Source organism: Python bivittatus, unplaced genomic scaffold (assembly GCF_059951505.1).
Source record: "Python bivittatus isolate LINGU-HERP-01145 unplaced genomic scaffold, Pbiv_v1 ctg000430_np1212, whole genome shotgun sequence".
Lineage (NCBI taxonomy): Eukaryota > Metazoa > Chordata > Lepidosauria > Squamata > Pythonidae > Python > Python bivittatus.
Genome location: NW_028277071.1, coordinates 1,627,407 through 1,642,569, shown reverse-complemented (window position 1 = coordinate 1,642,569; position 15,163 = coordinate 1,627,407). Strand labels below are relative to the sequence as shown.

The window sequence follows — 15,163 nt, the reverse complement described above, 5'->3', positions numbered from 1 at the left end:
GAGCAAAGGTACAAAAAGTAGAGCTCTATGGGATCCCTTTCACAATCCCTAAAGTAATTTGGGCCAGAACTGTTGCTTCCCTGCCACTCTTTGGGGGGAAGTTTGTAGGTATAATCTGTTAAAGCTCTCAGTCCCCCCACCCCATGCAAAACATAGCCATGGCCAGTTTGAGAGTGTGGTCCTTAATTCTCCCTCCCCCAAAGTTATCAGCTATGCCTGCAGCGATGCAGCAGAAATTGACCCACAGCTTTGTTGGGAATATTCACTGAAGATGTTAGGAAAATAAAATCTAAAGGGGTGATGATTTGCTTGTTGATAGCAGCTAGAATGGTGGCCACCCAAAAAGGAAAGGATGGAATGTTAACCTTAGATGAATAACATAAAAGCTTTAGTATATAGTGACAGCAGAGAAAGTAGCCCTTCAAATGTTGTACGTTGCAATAGGTCAGTCTAAATCCGTGTTTCTCAACCTTGGCAATGTTAAGATATGTGGACTTCAACTCCCAAAATTCCCCAGCCAGCATGCCAATATAATGCCAATACCCCTAAATTATATTCCTTGTTTTAATATGGCAAGACTGAATATACTTCATTACCCAAGGGAACTATGGCAAAGAATTATCTGCTTGAATACTTTGATGTGGAAAAATGAATGAAATAAATGAATACATTCAATTCCTGGAGATAACATGGTAACATTCAAGTTTTCATATCAAGAGTATGACAATGATTTGTCATTGGCTTCTTTTGGAATGCTTTTTTGACTGCCTGGTCCCGCTTACAGCCTTGGTTGTCTCCTTCTCAAGGGCTGACCAGATCTAACCCTACTTAGCTTTTTCAAGGTCAGCCTAGTGCTGTCATCTACTGACTCTTTGCTGTCCACCAAGCAATTCTTTGAGATCTGTCAGTAGTAAGAATGTGGATTGGATATGTTGTACCTGGAGTGAACATGACTGCTCCATTTTGGGCATGTGCAGGTGTATGCAGGATGCCATTCTCTATCTTGCTTTCACCCAGAAGGTGCTAACTCAAGTCTCCTGTTCTCAGGCTCGTGCAATCATGAACTTCATGGTCCGATACCGTCCAGACGAGCAGCCTTCGCTTCGCCCCCATCATGATTCCTCCACTTTCACCATCAACGTTGCTCTTAACCATAAAGGGATAGATTATGAGGTGAGTGCCCCTCGGAGAGCAGGTGACCTGTGTGAAGTGTTGGGGCTCCCCATGCAAGGCTTGGTCTCGGATGCTTTTGGGGTACAAAAGGGGTGGGGATAAGTTCTAGGGTTTCAACAATTCTTGGGGTAAAATGATTTGAACCTTGCTGCATTGTGCAAACCAAGCCTATGTTTCCCGGATGGATGGATGGATGGATGGATGGATGGATGGATGGATGGATGGACCTCCAGTCAGTGTTGACTCTTAACAGCTACATAGACAGACCTTCTCCAGGATGATCTGACTCCATCCTGGTCCTTCAGGTCTTCCAATGGTGCACCCACTGCCGTTGTATCCATCCACCTTGCTGGTTATCCTTCCATTTTTCTAGCATTATAGGCTTCTCAAGAGAGCCAAGTCTTGGCATAATATGTCCAAAATATGATAATTTAAGCCTGGTCTCTTGTCTGTCTAGAATGGTTCTTTTTGCTCTGTCCCTCAATAGGGAGGCGGCTGCCGATTTATCCGCTACAATTGCAAAGTGGAATCTCCCCGCAAGGGCTGGAGCCTGCTCCACCCAGGACGTCTCACCCACTATCATGAAGGCTTACCTACAACTCAGGGCACACGCTACATCATGGTTTCCTTTGTGGACCCCTAACGCTGGGACCCCTGGCTCCCCCCCTCCAGCCCCGGATCATCGAGGGCACCATGGCGGCCAGTGCACAGGAGAGGTGCAGAAAGCGGAGGGGGGACCCTCTCTTCAGCTTCGTTGCCACTAAGTGCCTTCAAAAGCAGAGAAAGGGGTGACTGGTTTCCAAGCCAAATGGACTCCACTATTGCTCAGCCTTTAATCTTTGGTCACCACTAGCATCAGGAGCCACTGTCACTTCCTTCCATCATCTCCCTTTGCCCCAAGATTGGAGAAACGCAGCGGCAATTCTATTCTTCTCTTTGGCCGGTTGTCACTTGACCAGGATGTGCTCCAAGGCCTGTCCCCGTTCCCTGTGGCTCAGCCTCCAAAGAATCCTCACCACGTTAAAGATGATCAGAATTGTTGAGCTAAGTTTCTCCACAGGATGGAAACAAACCTGATTTGTTCCCAGCCCTCCCCAAGTTCCATCTCTTCTGCTCCTGATTTTCTTCCAAACCCCTCCTTGGGCTACAGTCTGCCTGTGAGCCAGGTTCTTTCCAAAACCAATTTTGGCAGTGCAGGGCCCAAGATCTGGGTGTTTGTGAAACAATAAGGGTGCTTCACCCCCACGCTCGCGCACGAGAAGAGCAGGAAGAGGATGGAAGTTCTCTCCTGGGAGGCCTTGTGGTCTCCTTCTTTGTTTACAAACACACACCGGAAAGTCAAAGGGGGCAATGAAGGAAGAGGACAAATGAGAGGTATAACTGGTGTCTTTGCTCTTCCTTCACTCCTGGTGCTGGAAGGAGCTTCTCTACAGCTTGCCCCTTGAAGCAAATGGGACTGGCAAGAGGGAGGGAGGAGGACATGGAAGACTAACTGCAGTTACAAATCCCACCCCCCCAAGCTCTCAATGCATTTTCAAATTCTTAAGAATGTTAAGTACTGTAACGGGAGTAGAGACACCACTCACATCTTATTTTCCAGTGCTGGGTAGAACCCCAGGGCTAAAAATCTTTCTGTCATGCTACATAAAGGGTGGCTTGGATCTTTTCAGTAGCTGGGGATCTCTCTTCTGAGATGGCTTCTTTCCATTCCTTGAGCCACGAGGCTCTCTGTGGGAGCTCACAGCCTTCTGCAGCCTCCCACAATACTGTGAGCCGTCGGCTATTGGTCTGTGCAGACGGAGGGGTGGAAGTGTGCTAGCTGTGTTGTGTACGAAGCGTGCTTTAAATTATTTCCTGTTTGACAGCACACTAAATAAAGCTCCATTTTAAAAGAGGCAGGTGTGCTCATCCTTACTTGAGGGGAGAAATGAAGTTTTACAACCAGAGCTATGAGCATGCTCTTTAGGTCAGGCAAGATCATAGCACTGGAAGAGACTTTATGGGTCAGTTCCTGCTCAGTAGGAGAATCCATTGGAACATCTCTAGCAGATGGCCCTCCAAGTCTCTGAAGATCTCCAGTGAAAACCTTGCTATTTCAAGTGGCCGTCTGTTCCACCGGCTGACAGTTCATACTAATTTGTCCCTCCTGACACCCAGCCTGGACCTACCACTTTAACCCATTGCTTCTAGAAGTTTGTAGTGATACGAGGCTACCATGCGTGACCTAAACCAAGGAATCAGCTTGCCTTCCAGGATCTTCTCAGCCAGTAATTCTAATTGGTGGGAAATTCTCCAACCTGACATGCTTTCCTAATGGGAAGAAAACTAACCCAGCCATTCAAGAGACCCATAATTGGTGCTTGCTTCTGGAAGCAGCTAAGCCACTTCTGTCTCTGCCTCCGGAGCAACTGAACCATCCGTTCACAGCCTTCCCCACCAGGACAGCCGAATAATACTCCTTTCAGCACCAGCCAACAGGGCCGATCTCAGCCCAGAGAAGTGAATTTTACACAGAGGCCTCTGTTCTCATCTCCAACTGCAGAACTGAAATGTAATCCTGGGCTGTAATGCTAGGACTTCCCATATGTCATGCTTGTGTGCTCCAGCTGAGTTCTGAAGCTGGAAGACCCCATATAAGGTAAAAGGACTAGTTCATACAACACATTAAACCAACCAGTGATTTGTTCCCTTCTGGCTTCATGGGTTGTTCAAAGGGAACTATTCTGGTTTTTGGGCTTAGCCCTTTTGGGCAAATTCCAGCCCTGTCACTAAGAGCTCTTTGTCTCTTAACAGGGAGGAGTAGACAGCGAGGCTCTGCCACTGCCGTTTTATGAGCCCGAGCACAGGCTGAAAACAAGCACCGGCACGTTTTGTTCATTGGTGTTTTTTAAAAAGGCCATTTGGATAGAAAAACACAAGAGAGGTCACAATCCAAGCAAACATGGGTGGCACGGAATAAATTAAATACAGTCCTTTCCGCTGCTCCCCGAGAAGAATGGTGGAAGCAGAACCTCCTCCAGCACAAGAGCTAAAGAGAGCAACACGTTAATAAATACAAGCCAATCCATGGTGAGGTTTCCAGAAGAAATTCCTTGTTTGCAAAACCAAACAGGAGAAAATCCAGGATACCCAGGCAGATTAGCCTCAGGGAGAAAAGTCTGTTGCACTGTGAGCTACCATGGAGGGGTGTGGGGACAATAAGCTGGGTCCACAGGCTACAAGAGGAGTCCTGGATTCCCAGCAGCAGAGAGGAGAGGAGCTGAGGTAGAGAAGGGCCTGACCCGCGCCCAGCTTAAGGACCCCTGGGAAGGTCTGAAATATCGGCAGTGGCAGCACCCAGATCAGGATTAGGAAACCGGTAATGCTCACAGTGTGGACCCCGTTTGCAAAAGGCATTTTATTGGGGCAGAAGCGTGTTCTCGTAGCGCTGCCTACCAGATTACCCGCTAGCGAAGGGCAAGGCGCACCCATCAGTCACGTGGGTGAAGAAAAAGCCAGCCTGCATCCAGCCCCAAACAAGGTTACTGGAGGTGGGCCTGAAGGCTACACCTATTTTAACCGGTGGATAGTCCCTGCGAAATAAGGGCGGGTGGAACACCTGTTCAAGTTTAGCTGACACCTCCAGTAAACCATGAGGCAATTCGTGCGATCATGTCTTGGTACGGGGAACCTTCTGAAACACTGTGCCGCTACTAGGATGATCCGTCCTCCCTAAGGCAGAAGGTGGTGTCCCTTCTTCATCCCAACCCTCTGAGAAGGTATGTGGTCCTCCCTCGGGGATACTGCGATGCCCAGCAGGCTCAGAGGAGTTAGGACTCAGTTTGGGGAATAAGAACTAGACGTTGCTAAGTCTGTAAACTGAGCCCTGGAACTGAGAATGCAGTCTATCGCCCCCTCTGGCAGAAGGGACATGCTTGAAGTCGTGTCTTTGCTGCCTCCACTGGCTGGCGAACGGCACTGCAGCGGCCACGAATTCCGGACAATCAACCTGCATGCTTGCATCAGTCTCACCCTCCAGGGGCCTTCCATCCAAAACCCAACCGCTCTCTACCGTCCTCACCATCTTCAACACCCTCTTGAGGCAATGCTGCTCCACGCCCAGCAAAATGGAAGCCGACCTTGAGTCCAGCCGTGAGATAATCGCAGGCCGGGGTCCCCTGTCCCTCGCTCCGTTGCTTGTACGGCTTCAGTCTCAGGCTGAACTGTACTTGCTTTTGAAGTAACCCGTGCGCGTCAGCTGCAGCTGGCGGGCAGCCTGGAGGACGCGGTAACGCTCGCGGAGGTTGCGACGGCGGACATGTTCGTTTGTGATCTCCTGCACGTAGCATGAGGGGAACCAGCCCTTCTTCCCGTCGGCGAGGCGTATGCCCTCATACCAGCCTGCAGCATGGGGGGGGAGAGGAGAGGAGAGGAGAAAAAAAGGAAAATTATCAGCACCTCTGCACCCTTCTTTCTTCACCTCAAAACTTCTCGGGGACCGTCCTGTCGCTTTGCGAAGCTCCAACAAGCGCATTCCTGCTGGATCAGGCCCGTCCTGACCTCCAGTCAGATTCTTAACCACAGAGCACTATTCGTTACCCAGCCAAGCAAAACGTGCCTGCTGGATAAAATCTGGTTGTGATAAAAAGGAGCAGAGCAAACGCTGCTAAGCTGGCCAGGAAGTTTGAATAAAGACAGGTTTGAAGGATAATTCAAGCGTGCTTCCCGAGGCCAGATCTAGAATCCTGAACATCTCAAAAACAGCAAGGCGGCTGCAGTTGTCACGCGAGCGTATAAAAACTACCATGCCAGGTCAGAAGAAGAATGCTAAGCGAGGTGCCTCCGAGAAGCAATTGATTCCTTGTCTTCCCTCCACAGCTTTTGCCTCTGAACCTGGAGGTGATTTACAGACTCTGTGTCTAATAGGGACAACAGCCATATCAGCAATCCTTCCCACACAGAATTAAGGAACAAGGGACGTGGTGTGCGAGAAGACTATGAACGCGGAGGGGAGCTGCAGAGGAACTGGGGACAGATCCTTCTTCCTTCTCTGTTGCAAACTCTTTCCAGAAGAGCCATCAGCCAGGCAGATCGCTGTTCCCAGTTGTACGGGAACAATGGCAGAAGGATGCAGTTCCTTCTGCTTACCAGCATCAAATGCACCCAGTTGGCCACAGGGAGAAAAAAAAGGCTGGCCTATGTTGCTTCTTCCACTAGGGTTTGTCTGACTTTCTTATCAAGGCTAATAGCAATTATTAGACAGGGAAGTGGGAGACAACAGTTTTGGGCCCTGCACCATTGCTCCAACACTCCTTCAAGCCCAGGTGATGGTTCTTGAGACCGGCCAAGCAGCTGGCTTGGGATGATGGGTTTCGAAGTCCATAATTTCAGGAAGCAAAGGCTGGGTTAGAGCGTTAGATGAAAAAGAAAGCCTTACTAAAAAAATAAGGCTCGTTAAAAATCACTAGCATGGCAAGCTTCCTTACATTATTTCCCGGGAAGTTGTCTTCCACAGGCAACATTCAAACACGCACGTTACCAGGGAAGGAAAGAAATCTCTGAACCAAGCCGAAAAAGGACAACGGTCCCCTTTTATTGCCAGCGTGGAAATGAAGTTGGAGAGCTCTGATGCTCCTCTGCCAGCCCGTTCCTCCCCTACATGGGCTTCCTGGTGGCCTAAGCACACAGCTAGACTCCAGGATCTGGGTTCAAATCATGATGAAAGCAAAAGATGTGATCTTGGCTAGGTGTGTGCGCTGTTCTCGGAGTCTAAGTTGCTATCTGAGACAGCGGTGGGAATAAAAAAGGGGTAGTAGAAATACCATGCAAGAAAGGCATTGTAGGAGGACCATGTTAGTCTACGGCAGTGTTTCTCAACCTTGTCAGCTTTAAGATGTGTGGACTTCAACTGCTGGCTGGGGAATTCTGGGAGTTGAAGTCCACACATCTTAAAGCTGACAAGGTTGAGAAACACTGGTCTAGGGAGGCAAAAGAACAGGAGTCTGGTAGCACCTTTTCTGACTCACAGATTTTATTAAAAGGCAGAAGCTTTTGGGACAGCTCACGAGAAAGGCAGAAGATCCTCAATGCAGCTTGCGAGAGCTTCTGCCTTTTAAAAAAAAACTGTGAGTCAGAAAAGGTGCTACCAGACTCCTGTTTCTTTTGCTATGAAAGGAAGGATAAGGTTTAATATAATCTATAAAGAAAATAGGAGGATGCTGTACAGCTTGCATCTGAGGGAGGTCACCCCTGTGGCTAAAAGACTCTAAACCGATTACTACCCAATATTACCCAGATATGCAAGATAAATTTGAGTTTGGCTCCTGGGGACAATATGGACACATCCCTGCAGTTTTCAGAAGTGGTTTGCTATTGTTTTTTCTCAGATGTTTAGAGCCTAGCCTATACCCCTGGGATCACCTGGTGGTCTCCCATTCACGTACTGCTGGATCACAATAGTATTATACACAGCCAATGTTTTAAAGGGCGAAGGGCAGTTTTCTTCAACCACACCTTCTCTGTGTTGGGGACTAGCTCCCATCTGGCTGAGAATTTGGGGAGGTGCTGTCTGGAGAGACTTGAATAAGAGGGAATTCTGCTCAAAACACCATCTCTGGGTGACGAAGCACCGCAGCCTGGGCTCCAATTTCTAAGTCGTTCAGAGAAACCAGGAGAAAGAAACTTTGAACGTTGGTCACGAAGGCTGGGGAGCGCCACGCTGGAGGCTTACCCTCGGCCTTCCGCAGAACGTTGATGATATCTGTGGGCTCGAGGCTCAGCTCATCCGCCTGGGCTGCCCTATAGGTCTCTGTGCACTGAACCTGGGGACAATCTGCAGAGAGGCAGGAGAAAAAAACAGTGACTCAATAAATGATTTATCAAATAAATAATAATAATAAAAAGAGGGAAAGAAGCAAAAAGAAAGGCATCAAGTGTGTGTGTGTGTGTGGGGGGGGGGAATAACAGTTCCCTGGCACATTATTTATTCATTAAATTTATTCCCCACCTTTTCTCCAACAGCCCAGGCAGCTTGCATAGCACCCCCTCCTCCAATTTTCCCCACCACACCACCTGCTTGGGGTCAGAGAGAGAGAGAGAGAGAAAAAGACTGGCTCAAAGTCACCCAGGAGCTTCCATGGCAGTGGGTGGACTTGAACCCAGGTCTCTTTGCTCCTAGTCCGACACCCTAACCACTGAGAAGAGACAGAGGGAGAGGAGGCGAAATGGCTTCCCTGTTTTCTGCATTATATGCAGCATAAAAATCAGCTCAACTGGTTTGGTCTATCCAGCCTAGAATATTTGACGTGCATTTTAATCGCTGAAGGAAGAATCAGAAAATTAACCCTGAGAACAAATGGTGCAAAGGAATTGTGGCTCAAAAAAAAAATAATCCCAAACTCACCATTTTTTAAAGGGTTTAAAGTTTTAATGGAAGGCTCTGACACCCTCCAGATGTCCCCAGCCTACAATTCCCATAACCCCTTGCCACTGGCCGTTGACTTATACATATAGTGTCCAACTTCCAAGATGCCAAGCACTTTGCTTTGCTACATCTCAATCTAGCCTAAAGCCTTGGGATCTCCTAGTGGCCTCACATCCAAGTACTAATCAGGTCCAACTCTGCTTAGCTTTTTGAGATCAGCCAAGGTCACCTGGAGCAAGGTAAAAACTTCCTTGAATTGACTCAACATGGTCTATCCATGCCAATATTTTGGGAGCTGTGGTGACGTGGTCGGCTACAACATTCTTCTGGGACTTCCTTGACTTCCCAGCCTAGCCTACAGCTTTGGAATCTCCTGGTGGTTTCCCATCCACGTCCTGCTTAGATCCAATCCCCATGCATCCCTCTTGGCTTTCTGACATCAGCCAAAGTTTGCTAGTTGCAGTCAGCTTCTCTAAAACATCTAGTAGACCTCAAGCTGCCTAAAGCCAAACAAAACGGGGAGGGGAGAGGGCAAGAGAATCTGAACTTCCCATATTGATTTTTTAAATATAAAAACAGCTTTTATATTAAAGCACCAGAAATAAGGGGGGGGAAAGGATATTCCAAGAAGGGGGTATTTTCCTTTAGATAAACTGCACATTGGGAGAGGAAAAATCAACCCCATCACAGAACATGGAATTTGGCCTGAAAGCCAGTGGTGAAATTTGTTTTGAAGCTCAAGATACAAGAAATGCAGTTGTGCATTTCCATCTTGGCTACTTTAGCCTTCCCACCACAAAGCGGGCAAACCGCTGACAGGTCCAGAAACCATGGAACAGGAACGTGATGCTCTCTGATTTTCCTGGCCTTGGAGCAAGGAGCAGCAGGAACGGGGGTTAAAAGGAACATGTCCAAAAGGTCTCACCCCAGTCCTCATAGATGGTTTCCTGCTTGTTATTAGGCTGGGACTCATGGCACGGGAAAGCGCCCATCCAGCGGTGCATATCAGACCTAGAAGACAAAGCTTTGAGGATGCACTGTTTGGGTTTCATCCATTCATAGGCTGGCAGGATTGGGGCTTGTGCGTTTGGCCAGAAGACATCCAGCAGCTTGAAGAGCCTCCCTATCAAAGGCACACCTTGCCTTCTGACACCCTTTTCTTTATTTGGCTGATGAAAATCTTTCTTCATTGTACTTGCTGAACAGCTCTGTAAGGTAAAGACTTCCCTGGGTTGAACGTGACTCCTGACAATGCCTTTTTCCAAGTAACAATATGGTTTGGCGCTGCCTTGAACTTCCTAGTCTAGTTGACAGCCCTGAGATTCCTGGTGTTCTCCCATTTAAGCAGTAACCAGTTCCCAGCCAGGGCCTTTTTTTCAAGATTAGCCAACATTAGCTAGATGTTGCCATCTGCCAATTTTTCCCCACGTTATTCTTTCATTTCTGCAATCCACTGAGAACGTTCTTCTGGGGGTTTCCAAGTAATGGGCTCAAACTGATCACCCAACGTTTCTCTCTCTCTTACGGGAGGGAAAGTCTTTGGGATGGCAATCAGCCAAGATCACTTGCTGTGGGACTGTTCTACACCATGATTGCAATGCACACTTCTCCTAGATCTCACGTTCTAGCCCTCTGAAAGGCTGCTCTGATCAACTCTCCCCACCGTTTATAAACAGGGCATAGTTACTACCATTTCTCCCAGCTCTCTTCACCTCCCTTCCCTCGGTGGTTACTCACTGCGTCGGGGCGCGGCAGAGGCGTTCGCTACTTCGCCCTTGGTGGTTCTCCATCAATGTCAGGTAGAAGCTGTTCTCTCCATTCTGGCTGGTGGAGGTCTCCTCACAGCCCTGGACCTGGACCAGCGAGCGATGGGCGTAATCCAGCACCACAAAGCGTTCTGAGCTGCAGAAAAAGGCAGGGCAGCGTCCGGAGCAGAAGCAAAGAAAACCCATCAATGAATCCCTACTCAATTTCTTTTGAAGATGTGTGGCTGACAGCAGCTGCTTCCCCGCTGGCTGCCTCCCAGATCAGTGGGCCTGCAAATGTGATCAAGGTCAGCCACCCGGCTGAGATTCTAGGACCTGCAGAGCAACAGATCTGGAAGCTCCTCAACCAGAGAAGCCTGGTCCAGATCACTACCGTTCTCATCTAGGAGCACAGAGAGGAACGGGGGCAGTCTGATCATTTCACCAGGCAAGGGCACAACATTTGCACAGAAATCTTAGGTCTTTCTGGACCATCTCCGTTTTTTTAAAAAATGGCAAGTTTCTAGGCCTTAAGAATGAAGTGGGAGGCTTAGAAATAGGCAATGCTCCATTCTCAAAACTTGCAGAAACAGAACCATCGCCCAAACCTCACTGCCTGTCCAATTCACCATCCCCAGAAATGACCCTGGTGGGACAAGTCCATTTCTGGCCTCCCCTCCCGCCTCTTCCGTATGCACGACACCCCTTCCAATGCAGACACGGGCAGACTCCTGTGGCCAGAGTTTTCAGCCCAGGCCTTTTTGGCTCACCTCTTGCGCTGGGTAATGAGCAGCAGGTCACTGAAGAGGAACAGGTAGATGGGGACCAGTTTGGGCTTGGTGCCAAAGATCGTGCCACGATGCACGACTTCCAGCAGCTCTCCCTGTTTCAGCAGCTGCCGGCTCTGGGAAATGATGGGAACGGCCTGAAGCGGGAGAAAGGAAAGAGGCGTTAGGAGTGGTTCCCTGAGGCCATCTGGATTTTTGCAAGGAGAACACAGATTCTCTGTGCAAATTCACAAATCAGGGTATGCCAGGGCAGGCAATCTTTTCTTCAATAGTGAGCCTGCCAAAATGGCAGTCTCTAGGCGTGTGCCAAGCCTAGTGTTCTGGTACCCCTGGAATTTTGTCTCCCGAGGACCCACGGCAGGAACCAAAGGCACAACTGAAGGCAGATGTATCTTCTCTTAAATCTCCCAATTCATGTGAGCACAGTTGGAGGCCCACGGGGACAAGCTGTGGCAGGCTGGAGCAAGCCCAAAGGAGGTCCGGAGCCGAACTTATTCTGACCTTAAGCTTGTCAAACTCAATTTTGCTGGCTGTATGGATCAGCTCCTCCATGTGACGCATCCGGCCGACCTCGGAGTTACATTCTTCTATGATCTAAAGCAGAGATTTGGAGAAGTGGGGGAGAAGGAAAGCACGAGTCAGTTTCCCTGTGGCATCCTAAAGTTACTGACTGGTCACAAGAAAAACTACAGAAACGAGCTTCAAGTAAACGTAAGTCAAAGTAAAAACATGCCCCAAAACATGTAATGTGCCAAGCGAGATGTGTTTTTTCCATTCATCCTTCTCCCACTACTAAGAAACGTAGCATTTCAAGGCCGTGAAACATGGGAAGGGGCAGGAAAATTACCCTCCCCCCAACAAACATTTTAAATTAATACTTTATTTACCCAAAAGAAGAACTCTCTGACACTCAGTGCTTCAGTCTGTATTGGACAGAGTGATATCAAGAAGGGAATGTCCTTACAGATGACATTAGCTAACCAACTCTGGTTGATCTCAGAAAAGCTAAGCAGGGTCAGGCTTGGTTAGCCCTTAAATAGGAGACCACGAGGGCTATAAGCTAGATTAGATAGTTAAAGAAAAAAAAAAAAAGAACGTACTGGAAGAAGGCAATGGTAAGCATCTTGGGTAGACTTTCCAATTCTTTTTTTAAATGGCATGGATGTGTCCAGAGGTTATTAAGAATCTATTAAGCTAGATTCTTAATAACCTCTGGACACATCCATGCCAACTTCAGAGAGACCATTTTAAAAGGAAAGGCCAGCATACAAAAAAGGGAACTCCAATTTTTTGGACTTCAGCTCCCATAATGCTTTGCCTTTGTCTACCCAGTCTAGCATTGATGGGAGTTGACCGTGAAGATATTAAGAGGGCACCAAGTTGGGGAAGGCTGTCACACAACACATTGGGCTAGTTACAGAAACGGCCCAAGTTAGTCCCTGATGCCTCTGTGAATGGCTATTCATTTCACCTTGGAAACAGAGGCCAGAGCCTTCATAGCATTCTGTTCTCGCAAAGAACCTTCATCCGTCCGGCGCAGGATATTCTAGAGACATACAGAATAAAACCAGAGGAAGGGACTTCAGATTAGAAGTAAGCAAAGACCCTGAATTCCAAACAGTGAGCTGGAAATGCCCTGATCATAAACCAGAAACCCTGGTTGTCCCAGTCATTGAAAACTTTCCAAACTCAAGATAGGAATGTGTTGAGGTTCGAACATATCCAGAATGGACAGGTTGGCCCTGAACCATTACTGGAAGAATTGGAACAACCTGTTTTGGACTTAAAAAATAGGGGTGGAATCAAATGTGAATCCTTGTGCACACCTCTGGTTCAGATATCCCTGAGCATCCCATTCGCACGACCTAAAAACCCTTCTCCAACTGGGTTTCTGTCTTGCTCAGGAACCTGTGCTGAGCAGCGGATGCTGCAAAAGCACACCTCATTCACATGAGAGCCAAGAGGAAAAGGATATGAATGGGCTTCTCTGCACAGGAAGGACTCTGCAGTCGAGGCATTGAAATCAGCTCCCAGGGAAATTGAAAACATAATGAACATAATTGGATTGTTTTCCCCCATTCAGGTTCCCAGCTGCTGGATCCTGGTTTGCACACAGAGGGAGAGGCAGCACTGTTGCTCTGTTCAAACCTGATCTCTGCCCCTTAGATGGAGGATATGTGAAACCAAGGTTTCTCAACCTTGGGAACTTTAAGATGCATGGACTTCAACTCCCAGAATTCCCCAGCCAGCATGAAACAAGACCAAGGTACGTATCACCATGGCTTCAAACTTGCTTTCCCAACCTGCAGCCCCCTCCCCCCCAAAAAACCTCCTACCCTGGCCTTATAGCGACCCAAGTTCCTGGCTCCAAGAACACACTCAGTCCTCACCTCCAAGAGCATCTTGATGCGGGTGATCCTCTGGAAAGGAAGCAGCAAGAAGGACATGAAGGGGAGCCGCTGGCACTGGGGCTGCTCCTGGAGCCGGGTAACAACAATGGCAAACTGGGGGTTCTTCTCCCTAAGAGGGAAAAGAAAGGGAAGCTGCACCCAAGAGAAACGTGTCTGAAGTCCAGACCCCGGAACTGCTACTGAACAGGGCTGGGGGAAGGCATCTGCTCACGGTCAGCTGTTCCACTGCAGTGGTTCCAGGCCACCGCACATGCTCAGTCCTCATTTGGCAGGTTTGGGGTCACAGCCAACCCTAGAGGTTGTTTCCCATTTCCGTATACGCTGCCTTGACCCCTATCAATGGGTGGGTGGTGGATGGAAGAGAGGGAGAGGAACATGTGCCAATATTATGACTGTGAATGAATTAATGAATACCAGAGAACGGCTTAATTTGAGGGCTTCCTGGAAGCATCTGAGAAGTAGATTTTGGACTAAGCAGAACCACTTAACGGAGTTTACAGTGCACAGGTAGGCCCACATCAATTATCCATGACAGTCTAGAACAGGATTTCCACCTTCAGAAGTAATCTATCTCTGAACATACAAGGCCCCGGAGTCTACAAGGGATGGCCGCTATCTCCCACCAGTAAGCTTTTCAAGAGTACCTGGATGGCTGCTGTTGGAAAAGACAGGCTTGCCTAAAATCTTTCGGTATCAGCACTTGGTGAGGCCAGCAGCTCAGTTTGTGTCTGATGAAGCAGAATCCAAAATGGTTATCAGACTGGGTAGCTGCCAAATGAGGGGGAACTACAACTCCCAGAATTCTCAGCCAGGCCAAAACATGCTGGAAAAATACCCAAGAAAGTTTCTCCAAATAATTCCTCCAGTCTAGAGTCCTTCACACTCCCCAAAGATGACCCAACAGAATGTCTTCCTTTCCTCCTCTCTTACTCACATGAGGCTACTATAAGTCTTCTCTTGGTAGAGTTGGTTACGGACATAATCAATGTAGACCAAGAAGCTCTGCTGAGCATGGTCCTCCACAATATCACAAATATCTGAGATCTGCAGGCTTTCAGCCAACCGCCTTTCCAGATCCCGTAAGAACCTGCCAAGAGGAAGAAATGGCATCAGATATATGTGGGGCAATCAAAGAAACACAAACAAAAATAGCAAGCTTGTTTCTCCATGCAGGGATCTATTTCCCCTTCTTGGAGCGGGAGGGGGAGTGATAAAACAGATGATTATACAGTTGGATAATAGACCAGCCTGCTGTTAATCACAGATGATCCCTATGATCAGAAGAATCACATGGGACAGCCCTGCAGGTGTGATTCCTTCTCAACACGGAGATCAGCCCTTCATGACGATCAGCAAATTAGGAATTCTATGCTTCATAGATTGGCTGCTTTCATTCTTGAGAATGGTCTTGGGCAATGTAGACTGGAGGAAAGAGGGGGAGAGAGGCAAAGCTGACCTTTCGCTGACTTCCTGGACTTTGCGTATGTTGGAGAAGAGGATACGGTGCTCACGCAGAAGGATGGTGCCAGCTAGTTCCCGAGACTCCATGAAATGCTCAATCAGAAGGGTGAGTGAGCGTAGGTAGGAGGCTTCAGAGGTCACCACCTCAAAAAGACTCTGACCACAGAGACCAAGAACCACAAA

At 48.2% G+C, this 15,163-nt stretch overlaps 2 protein-coding genes across 5 annotated transcripts in view; one reads left to right on the top strand and one right to left on the bottom strand.

Moving 5' to 3' along the window:
• The window catches only part of PLOD3 (procollagen-lysine,2-oxoglutarate 5-dioxygenase 3), a 32,679-nt gene extending 29,612 nt beyond the window's left edge, over positions 1-3,067 (top strand). The window contains exons 18-19 of the mRNA XM_088144197.1: positions 1,048-1,173; positions 1,661-3,067. Coding sequence (XP_088000323.1) covers positions 1,048-1,173; positions 1,661-1,816 — 282 coding nt within the window. The 3' untranslated portion in view covers positions 1,817-3,067. The remainder of the gene's footprint in view (positions 1-1,047; positions 1,174-1,660) is intronic.
• A 955-nt stretch (positions 3,068-4,022) lies between these two features.
• The window catches only part of ARHGEF15 (Rho guanine nucleotide exchange factor 15), a 44,706-nt gene continuing 33,565 nt past the window's right edge, over positions 4,023-15,163 (bottom strand). For all 4 annotated transcript variants that reach the window (XM_088144194.1, XM_088144196.1, XM_088144195.1 and 1 more), the window contains exons 7-16: positions 14,976-15,136; positions 14,454-14,606; positions 13,499-13,628; positions 12,580-12,654; positions 11,610-11,702; positions 11,091-11,245; positions 10,313-10,477; positions 9,501-9,586; positions 7,883-7,984; positions 4,023-5,553 (exon numbers count right to left, since the gene is read on the bottom strand). In XM_088144194.1, coding sequence (XP_088000320.1) covers positions 5,366-5,553; positions 7,883-7,984; positions 9,501-9,586; positions 10,313-10,477; positions 11,091-11,245; positions 11,610-11,702; positions 12,580-12,654; positions 13,499-13,628; positions 14,454-14,606; positions 14,976-15,136 — 1,308 coding nt within the window. In that variant the 3' untranslated portion in view covers positions 4,023-5,365. The remainder of the gene's footprint in view (positions 5,554-7,882; positions 7,985-9,500; positions 9,587-10,312; positions 10,478-11,090; positions 11,246-11,609; positions 11,703-12,579; positions 12,655-13,498; positions 13,629-14,453; positions 14,607-14,975; positions 15,137-15,163) is intronic.